The 11237-nt window shown below is 37.5% G+C and overlaps 1 protein-coding gene across 2 annotated transcripts; it reads left to right on the top strand.

Annotated features, from left to right (window-relative positions):
• Positions 1 to 406: 406 nt before the first annotated feature.
• Positions 407 to 11156, top strand: LOC112158874 (glutathione hydrolase 7). 2 transcript variants are annotated; one of them, XM_024292526.2, is made up of 16 exons: positions 407 to 732; positions 1047 to 1522; positions 2022 to 2248; positions 2721 to 2872; positions 2963 to 3080; positions 3190 to 3257; positions 5238 to 5311; positions 5863 to 6056; positions 6346 to 6433; positions 6887 to 7014; positions 7103 to 7191; positions 7281 to 7433; positions 7515 to 7629; positions 7732 to 7869; positions 8825 to 8924; positions 9530 to 11156. In XM_024292526.2, exons 2-16 carry the CDS (start codon positions 1303 to 1305, stop codon positions 9700 to 9702), a joined length of 2037 nt encoding a protein of 678 aa, XP_024148294.1. In that variant the 5' UTR covers positions 407 to 732; positions 1047 to 1302; the 3' UTR covers positions 9703 to 11156. The 2 variants fall into 2 exon arrangements, with proteins under 2 accessions (XP_024148294.1, XP_024148295.1); XM_024292527.2 differs by having other exon boundaries at positions 407 to 712.
• The last annotated feature ends 81 nt before the right edge of the window (positions 11157 to 11237 follow it).

Below are 11237 nucleotides of genomic sequence, written 5' to 3' on the forward strand. Positions count from 1 at the left end.
TTGCACCGTGCTGACTTAAATAAGTTTGCATAGGAACCCTAAATAGGAAGAAACAAACAAAGCAAACAGGAATAAAACGGCTATGCTTTTGGTTGAACAGTGTTTGCAGAAAAAACACCCAAGATTTTGAGCTTTAGGTGACCTCCTATCAAACAGGAAAAGGGAGTCTCCCATAGTGACAAGGGATGATATCTGATACTCTTATTTTTTCAAGGTTTAAGGAGGTCAAATTTTGAGACAGCAAGTGCAAAACTGGTTTCTAGGCACCTGCGGTGACCTGTTTTACCCCCCTTTCCAGTTCAACCATCAATACAGTGATGCACACAGGATATCTTTAAGTAGAAAGAGGATTTGTTGATGAGAACAGCTGATGTTTCAGCTGAGCTTCAATGGTTTGCAATAACTGAAGTAAGTGTGATATTTGTAGCTTAATGTTAATTGAGAACACGATATATTTAACATTTGGAAATTAAATTAGAAGTTTTTTCTATGCTCTTTTGTTCCACTCAAAGGCATTTTCGTAATGATATGTTCAAATGTCAGCTGTTCCGTCGACTAGTCCTACCGGTTGTTTCCAGCCGTATATGAGGCTTACTTCGCTGTGGGAGTGAGCCTTTTAGCCGCGGTGACTGAGCGCTCCGTCCGCATCTCAGCTCACCTGCTCCGCGGAAAACCAGCATATATCATCACCAAGGCTTTTTTCACGTCCCCTGTATGTATTTTACAAAACCAGTAAGTATTGTTTACCAATATTAGGGTTTTTAGTCTGTGAGTTATCCGGAGGGATGCGTTAGCTTGTAGCAACGCAGTGAAATTAGCAGGTCATCGGAAGCTTTCTGTCTAATCTGAGCTTTATCCCCAACTAATGTTTATATTTTATTTATTTAACAATATATTTACACTGATACATGGTGAATTAAAGATAGTATCGTCACTAATTTTGTATTTTTTTCTTGTAACGTAGTGTTTTATTTTGAAATATTTTGCTAATTCTTTTGAAGGGGCAGCAGAACCGGTTAATCTGGATGTTTCCGTATCTTCTGCAGGTGTCAGTAATGTATATGCAGTGCCGTCGGACAGACTCACAGCAGGTGCGGTGATTTTTACTAGGGAGGATATTTAAGGCAAACCAGGATTCCCCGCAGGAGTTTCTGAGAAAAAACCGAAAAACTAGTCTCAAGAATTTTGGACCATCCCAGCCCCCTTACTGGATGTTTTACACAGGGTGACTCTCAGTCACACCTCAAGAAATGTGATTGTCCTGGCCTGACTGCCACCATCACATAGATTTGGCCATTCATCATGCTTAACCCAGCTGCAGAGACAGTAGCAGCTTACTCCAGTGGGAGTGTGGGGGATAAAGATGCCAACCCAGAGACAACCTTGGGGAGTGCTTACTCTCCTGTGGACTACATGAGCATCACCAGCTTCCCCAGGCTGCCCGAGGATGACATGGCGTCCGGGGAGAACACCCTGAAGTCCCGCAAGGATGATGACAATGTCCTGAGTGAACAAGACACAGGTCAGAAATGTTCTTTTTCAGTGTTTCAGAAAGTATGTTTTCCACACAGTGACATTTATCTTATTTCCAATGTACTATCTAAGAAAATTATAGAACGTATTCAATGAAAATTGTGTTTCTGGTAGCATTTTTCTCATGATAAAATTCATCTTAAAACTACATTTTGTGTATTTCTTTATTCAACTCATCGTGAATCAGGAGCAGACAGTTTATATTTTTCCGCTATTTTTGTTGCAGCATAAATGTTATGTTAGTGGCTGTTAGTTGGCAGGAGAGCATGTCAACACATGGAAAAAAATCATGATTATAAGACCACTAGGAACACAATAGAGCAAAAGATGATCAAAGCTGGACTTTAAGATATTCTTAAGCTTTAATTTGTTTTTATTCAATTACCTACATGTAAAAAAGTAGTTTTATTTTGTGTGAGAAACTCAATCTGAAATATTGTAGTTTGCTCTGATTCTTTACACTAAGTCTTGTTTTGAACTTCACACAGATCCAGATCTGTTTCTGAGGTCTGCTCGGCTTCAGCGCCTCCCTTCCTCTGCATCCGATCTGGCCAGCCATGATATTGCTTCCCTTCGTGAAACCAACACGGACCCTTTCAGTGAGGACTGCGCCTGTCAACGAGATGGACTGACTGTCATCATCACGGCATGTCTCACTTTTGCTACTGGGGTCACTGTAGCCCTCATCATGCAGATCTACTTTGGTGACCCTCAGGTATGTGTGCAAGACGGAGTTTTTAATTGTATTCTCTAAAAATGTTGGTTCAAATTCCTGTCAAAACTTGTCAAAAATATATTTCTTGGTCCCTAGAAAACGCAACATTTACCCAAAAATAAAGAGTACGATTCAAAGAAATATGTTTTTAAAAAGTGTATATTCATGTTAAAATAAAGACCAAACCCAACACTAAACTTTGACAACAAAATAGTGGTAGGTAGTGAGAACAGAAAATGTAAAAATGTCAATGTTGATAGCTTTAAATAACAAGTAAAAATGAATTAAGTTAGAATTTTTCAAGGTTTAACTTGTACTTGTGTAATATTGTGCAATAATATAAATGTTTGCACTGTTGCAACCAACCCTCTGCAACATTTTGCTGATCTTACATGAGTGATTAAAGGATAACTTCACATGCTTTCTTCTATTAAATCCCATCCTTAATGTCTAACTCCCTCATTTATTGAAGGTCTATAACCAAGGAGCGGTGGTGACGGATGTGGCCCGGTGTACGTCTCTTGGATTTGATGTTTTGGGGAAGCAGGGCTCTAGTGTTGATGCTGCTGTCGCCGCCGCTCTCTGTTTAGGAATTGTTCACCCTCACACGTCTGGCATCGGAGGGTAAGTTATGAAATAAGATTCCATGTGGGATTCCTTTAAAGGTTTACACAATAACATTAAGACACAATTTTGTACTTTTCTTGTGTTTAGAGGGGGTGTAATGTTGGTGCACAGCATCCGTAAAAATGAGACGAGAGTCATTGACTTCAGAGAGACGGCGCCGTCTGCTATTCATGAGGACATGTTGCAGACAAACCTAGATATTAATGTAAGACTTTATTTTTCACTCATCTGACAACAAAAACACACCCTAATTGTTTGTTCTGGCTTTGTATTGTGGACGATCTTCATGGATTTTGTCACTTGCTTTATTTTAGACTGGCTTGCTGGTAGGAGTCCCTGGTATGCTCAGTGGTTTGCATCAGGCACACCAGCTCTATGGCAGGTACAGAACAAAAAATTAATTTAAACATTTAAAGTTGCAACCTTTTCCTCCATAAATCAATATTACTTTCTGGTTTTGAATGCTTTAACTTTCTATGCTTACTCATTGCAAGTGCTAAAAATAAACTACATTTGCTGCCATTTTTGATGTTTAAAATGGAGAATTGTATTAGATTTTTATTGTTCAGCAACACCTATAAACAGTAATGCTCTACACAAGTTTAAGAGGTGGATACAGAACAACTGTGACACTTTTTGGAGATTTTAAATGACATAAAGCAAGTGCTAACACATAAAAGACGGTCTTTATGAAGAGATGGACTGTTCTGGAGACGTGTGAAGAGGAACTTAAACAAAAAGGCCTCAGGAAAGCAAGACAATTTCCAGGAAAAAATAGGAGCCAAACTTCTGTAGAACAGCAGCAGGATGGTTGGCCAAGAATGAAAAGAAGATGACAGGTTTTAAGGAGTGGAGAAGTCAGACGGGTGGAAAGGTTAAAGGTTAACAGGATTCTGCCTCCTTAATGCCTCTGGAAGAAAACAGTTTTTGGTTGAAAGTACCAGCTAGGTTTTTACTGACTATTCCAAATTGTACTTTATTTGCCTAAACTTAGCTGTATTGATCTGGCTAAATTCACATGGAAGCACCAACTGTATTCTTATATCTTTAAAGTCCCACTCTGACTGTATATATATTTTTTCTATAGTAAAATCATTCCCAGTGGTCTTTTAATTATGATTATGCAGTTTTTAACCAAAATCAAGAGCATCTCATTGGAAATATGATTCTGGGTTGTGGGTGGAACTGTTGGGGCGGAAGTTAGCTTTGCTGATTTTCCATCAGCCCTTTGTTTACACTTTCTCCCACTATCTTATAGCATCTCATAATCCCAAAAGCTAACATTAGCATAGCAAAAAAGTGGCGAGCAATGCAGCCGTACAGTTTAGAGCCAGATGCCAGCTCAGACAAAGAAAATTAAGGCGCTAATTTGTCTGCAAGTGGAGCATTTTTCAATCATTCTGATTTTCATCTGCTCCTGATCCAACACAATTTGAATAAAAAAAGAAAATACTCAGAAGTGCAGTTTTAATTTTTTATTCTTTTAAGTAGGACCTCTATTATGAGCGAAATGCTACAAGAACATGTTAAAAAGAGAGTTTTCATTGGAGTGGGTCTTTAAATCAAAACAATAAAAAAATCTAGCTATCTGCCCTGTGTGAGCAAAAAATCCAGTAATTTATCATTTTTTTTAAACTGAGCATTATTACCATTTTGAGTGAAGAGGTAAGGCTTGGAACTGCACACATTTTCACATCCACAGCTATAAAGAGAATGCTTACAAGTAGATCCTTTAGTGCTTATCTTCTCCTAATCTGACTGGAAGTGGATTTTAAAATAAGAGCAGCACCGCTGGGAGCAGTGACTCAAACTAATTTGACAAGCTGATGAATAATTTGTTCTTTAGTTGTGCACGAAGATGTCTATGTAGAGAAGAATTTACCACTTAAATGTACAATGTGCATAATGCTGCTCAAAGGTAGAGTATTTTAAGGGGAGGATGACATTTTTGCCCTTTTTTTCAATAAAATAAAACAAAAGAAAGTGTCGCTGACTTTCTTTTTTATGTTTTGATACTGATAAACCTTTTTGATATACTTTTATATAATAAAGTATTTTTATTATAATATATATTGATTTAAAGGTACAGCTAATATGTTGAACTTTTCTGTTAAAATGTTAGTAAAACAGTGTCTTTAAATTAAAGGAGAAGCTGGTGCTTTTTGGAGTCAGATGTTGGAGCTGTAATTATGCCAGTTCTGTGTAATTATTATGTAACAGATGCTTCTGCCTCCAGGAAGAGTGTTAATCCCACTGTTTAGCTTTTATGCATAACATTAAGTGATGAAATGTACACTATTGTGGATTTTTAATCTGTTTCTGAAAAAAACTGATAGATTAACAATATCTTTGACTTCACCAGGATGTCATGGAAGGATGTTGTTGCAATGGCAGCAGATGTTGCTCGAAGTGGATTCAATGTCACTCATGACTTCGGTGAGTGTGCTTTAATTATTTCCACTCCAATGAAAGTTGTGTTTTTAACATGTTCTTGTGGCCTTTTTCTCAAGATAGAGGACATACATGGAATAATTTAAGATTAAAATTGTGTTTTTAAATATTTTTTGCCATTTGGCTCAAGACTGTATGACTGCATTGCTTCAATATTGCTAGCAGTTTTTTTTTTTTTTTGCTACACTAATGTTTTCTTGGGCTTGTGAGGTGCTATAAGCTAGCTGGAGAGAGTGTAAACAAAGGAATGCCAAGTAAATGGTGAATGGCTAACTTCCATGCAAGCAGTCCCTCCTACAACTCAAAAGGAAATTTCTATTGAGCTCCTGCTGATCTGCAGGAAATATGTATTAAATCATAATTAACAGATCACTGGGAACGATTTTACAATAGAAAAAATATATATAGTTGGAGTGGGACTTCATTGAAAAAGAGCGGTGCTTTTCCTTCAATGTCCAACTGTCCAAAATACCACAAGCATAAAGCACCTGAGCTCCTGCTGACGTCCCACCTGTCTTTCCTGTCTCTCTCCACAGCTAAAGCTCTCTCAAAGGTTAAGAACGAAAGCCTGTCGGAAGCGTTTCAGAAACTGTTTCTTCCCAACGGGAACCTTCCCCCCCCGGGGCTGTTTATCCAACGGCATGATTTGGCAGACATTCTGGAAGCTGTTGCGGTTAAAGGGATATCAGAGTTCTACAGTGGGAAGACGGCACAGGAAATGGTGACTGAAGTAAGTCGGGGTTTATTTTACTCTTTTTCACATAAATGCACCTTCTTATCGAACTGTTTTTCCATCTAATCAATTTCAACCCTCACACATAAAGCTTGGATATTTTTTTTCATTTGAGCAAAACAATGATGCATACATGTAACTTGTGACTATGTAATAAGTTAAAAAAATCGAATATCTGATTTGATTAGATGATTTAATGTATGCTCCCGTTGTTTCCTGCATTCATTCTTCTGTAATAAAAAAAAGCGTGACCTTTTATATGGTTAACTCCTGTTTTGGGATATAGGTGCAAAAAAAAGGTGGTGTACTCACAGAGGAGGACTTAGGAAACTATAGCACAGTGCTGCAAGAACCAGCAGAGGTCACCTATCAAGGTAAAGTACTGGTTATAACCACGCCAAACATCAGCTCAGGATGGGTTGACTCTCCCTGCATCAGTTCTTCCAGGGTCCCTCATAATGTCCCGAGTAAATAAAGAAATGCAGATATTCTGCTCCCTAATTAGGCCTATGGTGGAAATGTGTTTAATTTGAAAGGCTTTGTTTACACAGCACAAGCTTTTATTGACCCTGAGATGTTAATTTAGAAAATGCTTCACTTTTTTATGGTTGCACTGCGATTTGGAAGTGCTCTCTGGTTGATCTAACAATCTCTGCATGTTTTTCTATTGTGTTGTGTATCTGTCCTCTCCAAAATCAGTCATATTTTATTCCATATCCCAGCTGACTTGTATAAATCAGTAAATTATTGATTTGTCAACCATTGACTGCTTGCCTGCAAAAACAAAAAAAACAATCTCTCCTCTTATGATCTTGTTGGTTGTGAAGGACATCATGTGATGGCGTCATCAGCCCCACATGCAGGGGTGGCTTTGATCGCTGCACTTAATATTCTTGAAGGCTACAACATTACCAACAAAATGCCCAGGAACAGTACTGTACATTGGATCGCAGAGGTAATAAAGAAAATATTATATACTGGATTAACATTGAATAAAGGCTGTTTTTAAATAAACCCCTTTTTTCTCATTTTCATTTTACTAGGCAGTAAAAATATCTCTGGGCCTGGCTAGTGGGCTTGGCGACCCGATGTATGACAGCTCTATGACAGAAACTGTTGCTAAGATGCTGAGGTAAAGCTGTTGCATCCCACCTAAAATCTCTGACATTAAGGCACGTATTCAACCAAGTTAAATGCTGCACTTTCGTTTCCACCGTCCAGTAAATCTCAGGCTTCCATACTTCGCCAGCTGATCAGCGACTCTGAAGCAAATCCCGTCAGTCATTACACTTCTGCGTTTACTTTAGAGAAAGGAGCAGCTGCTGCTCAGGTCATGGTCATGGGTCCAGATGACCACATAGTGTCAATCATGAGGTATTTCAAATTTTAACCAATGCATTTTAGTATGTTTATGATCATTATTAGTAAATCCATCTTTTTTTTTACTTGGTTTAGCTCTCTCAACAAACCATTTGGCAGTGGTATAGTGACTCCATCAGGAATCCTGTTAAATAGCCAGATCCTGGACTTCTCTTGGCCCAATAAAACACTGAGTTCATCACCTAACCCAGTAATGACTTCTGCTTTTTTCTTATTGTTCTTCATTTTTGTAGTACTTTAGATTATGTATGTTCTCTTACACCTCTCATTGATGTGTTGTCTTTCTAATCAGCATAACAACCTCCAGCCTGGAAAAAGGCCCATGTCCTTCCTCATGCCCACTGCAGTGAGGCCAGCAGTGGGGCTGTGTGGCACGTATGTAGCTGTTGGATCTTCTAATGGGGAGAAGGCTCTCAGCGGTATCACGCAGGTACATTTTACCTCCAAATCTACATGTATTACAGAGTAGCTGTTCAATTCTGATATCACCATGCCAAATACACAATATTACCAAAAGTATTGACCAGCCATCTAAATGATCAGAATCAGGTGTCCTAATTACTTGGTCTGGGCACAGGTGTATCAAATCCAGAACTCAGACATGCAGACTGTTTTTACAAACATTTGTGAAAGAATGTTCCACTCTCAGGAGCTCAGTGAATTCCAGTGTAGAACTGCCATCCAAGCCACACATCACTAAGTGCAATGCAAAGCTTTGGATGCAGTGGTGTAAAGCACGCCGCCACTGGACTTAGAGCAGAGAAGCTTTATCTGGAGTGATGAATCACGTTTTTCCATCTGGCAATTTGATGGACGAGTCTGAGTGACCACCTGACCAATGTGCTTTTGAAAGAATGGTTAAAAATTCCTACAAAGACACTCCTCAACCTTGCGGGACAGCCTTCCTCGAAGAGTTGAAGCTGTAATAGCTGTAAAAGGTGAACCACTGACATCACATTGAACTGTATGGGTCAGGAATGGGATGGTACTTCAATTAATATGTGAGTCAAGGCAGGTAAGAGAATACTTTTGGTAATATAGTGTAACTTTCAGGTGAAAATGTAAACTAACGTCCTCATCCAATCAGCGATGTCCCATAATTCTTACCTTTTCTGATTTTGTATTTAGTTTAATTTTTTAACCCTTCATTTTGATTTAATTAATCATTTTGTTTTCCCAACATTTCCCTTTTATTTATTTATTTTTTGGAATTATGTTTTGATTTCTGAGAAGTTTTTATTTTTATATTATTTGTTTTGCTTTCTTAATCGTCATTGTGATCTTTAAAAGGTTTTTGCTTTGAGTGATTTGTTGATGTAATTTGCACTTCAGGGCCACCGTACCTTGCAGCCTTTAAAAAAATAAATCTTGGAATTTTTCTGCAGGTGCTGATGAATGTTCTCTCGTCACGTAAAAACATGAATGACAGCTTAGCTTATGGGAGACTCCACCCACAGCTGCAGCCAGACACCCTCCTGGTGGACGGTGAGGTTTTATTCCTTTTTACATGTTCCCTCTGCTGTATTGTTTGGTTCACATGAGCACTATTCATGTTCTATTTTCTTTTGAACACATGAACCACCAAGCCCAATTCTTTTAGAACCTTCCAAAGGAAGTTACAATTAATTAGTGGCCTTGTGTTCAGCTTTCCCCAACGCTCTTTTCCTCTGACCTTATAAGTGGGAAACAAGTATGTTAACAAAAGCGTGGGAACCACAATATAAGACCTGCACAAGACGAATTAAATCACAATTTAGGAAGTTTGTACTGGCACTGAAAATCTTAAAATTTATAACAATTTTTAGAATTTTAGTATTAGAAATAAATTAACTTTAAATACATGATAAAGTGGATAAGTATCACAGTCAGATATTACTTACTGATTTGATATCTGGGTCAGATTGGAACTTTTTCTTTACTGTAAACTCTATGGGTTTAAATAGGGATTCTTCTGTCTTTGTTACAAATTTGGTTCTTACCCTTGATCAACCAAATATCCATAAAACTAAATACAAAAACAGCATCTATTTTCAGTGTTTGTTCTTATCTCTAACCTCACAACTCTTTGTCTGTTGGGTTTTCTTTTACAGATGAGTTTCCAGAGGACGAAGTGGAGCTGCTGCTGGTCAAGGGCCATAAAGTAGAGAAGATGGGTGTGCTTTCACTAGTTGAGGCCACTCGAAGAACTAATGACCTCATTATTGGTGTTAAAGATCCCCGTAGTACAGATGCCTCTGCCCTTTCTCTGTCCAGTGTTCCTTAGTGTACCCCTCACCCTTGCAGAGGGTGTTAACTCCATAAAATACACCAAATGTTCACTCTCAGTTCTTTTTACACTAAGTTACTAGTCCAGAAGAACTTCATGCTGCTTTTTTTGAGGTGAACTAATGAGAACCTGAAACGGCTGACTGTAGATTTGTTCAGAATTAACACTATTAACTTGCACTATTTAGCATAGCGTGGGAAGTGGATGTTTTTGCACAGTCTAAAACTGTTCATTCCTTCCATTCACGACTTTATAGTTTGCTTCTTGTGTTTTACAAAGCCAGGAACACAAGTGTAACGCTCGTTGATAAATTTATGTAATTTAGTCCACCCCTTTTTTTTTAAAAAAGAGAATAGTTTTAAGAGCTGAAATAATTGCCGTTTTAAAAGCTATGGTTAATGTTGCCACTAACAACAATACACAAACAATAATGAACTTCTTAATGGGGTTTTTGAGAATGTTGCTTAGTTAGTGGTGCAAAATTCAGAGTTTAATTACTGATCATCATCAACAACCTTTATTTCACCAGGCAAACATTCAGAACAATTTATTATTTACAATGTTGGCCTGATAAAGACTCAGTTTCTTTACAGGAGACTTTTGAAGGAAGGAAAACAGTCAAAGAAGAACCCAGAAATCATCACTTGCAGCAAATTTTCATAGTGCATTGGGATTAAGTCGCCTTCTCGATTGTCAAAGTCTCCATTGCATTTCACTGCTGCTTTATGAAACATGTAATGTAGATATATTTTTAGATTATTTGCAGCAGTAATTGGCCAGTGCTCCTGTCCTGTATACCTGAATGTGACTGTCTAGCTCTGTACTCTTTCACACTCCTGCTTTTAAATGAAGAGTAACTTTGTTTTGATGTGTTGGAGCAGCTGCTAAAGCTTTTAATGTTGTAATCAGACAATGCCACCTTGTTCGATTTTTAGAAACAAGTTCTGTAAAGTAGAAAGCTGTCAAACCTCTTGCATTTTAATAACTTTCAATGTAATATAATGATTCTAATGAAGTTTAGTTTTATTATTATTATTAGGTTGTTATATGGCTTTGTTCTCACATTTTTTTGTGATTCAAGTTTTGTTTAGAATCAAATTTTGTATTTTTATATGAAATTATTTGCTTATATTTACTTCTGCAAAAGTATTCAGTACACATCTTAGGCAAATAAATGTTGTGTATTTTTTGTGAATAGCTACTTAATTTGTAAATTTGTTTTTTTGTTGTTGTTGTTAATCAATCTTGCCAGTCCCACATGAACTGAATGGAAGTACATTTTTATTCTGTTTCTTGTTAAATATCAGTGCAATATCACTGTTGATGCTTTTTGTGCTATCTTGTGTAATATGCCTTAAGGCACACTTTTGCACATGTTTGATTCTATTGTGTATTTATGGTTTCAATCAACTTCTGCTCAAATCCAAAAAATAAAACGTTTAAACATTTAACCAGTTCATACTACATTTTTTTTTTATTCAAATTGTGTTAGCTGTTACCCTGAATTTATTTGTAGCAATGGAGGGAAAAAA

This window comes from Oryzias melastigma, linkage group LG7 (genome assembly GCF_002922805.2).
Source record: "Oryzias melastigma strain HK-1 linkage group LG7, ASM292280v2, whole genome shotgun sequence".
Classification (NCBI taxonomy): Eukaryota; Metazoa; Chordata; class Actinopteri; order Beloniformes; family Adrianichthyidae; genus Oryzias; species Oryzias melastigma.

What these genes read in the sequence shown, in the direction of transcription:
- LOC112158874 (XM_024292526.2), top strand. Translation starts at nt 1,303, where the DNA reads ATGCTTAACCCAGCTGCAGAGACAGTAGCAGCTTACTCCAGTGGGAGT. An exon ending in TGAGTTCATCACCTAACCCA is followed by an intron (nt 7,630 to 7,731) that starts GTAATGACTTCT and finishes CTTTCTAATCAG; the next exon opens with CATAACAACCTCCAGCCTGG. An exon ending in AGACACCCTCCTGGTGGACG is followed by an intron (nt 8,925 to 9,529) that starts GTGAGGTTTTAT and finishes TTTCTTTTACAG; the next exon opens with ATGAGTTTCCAGAGGACGAA.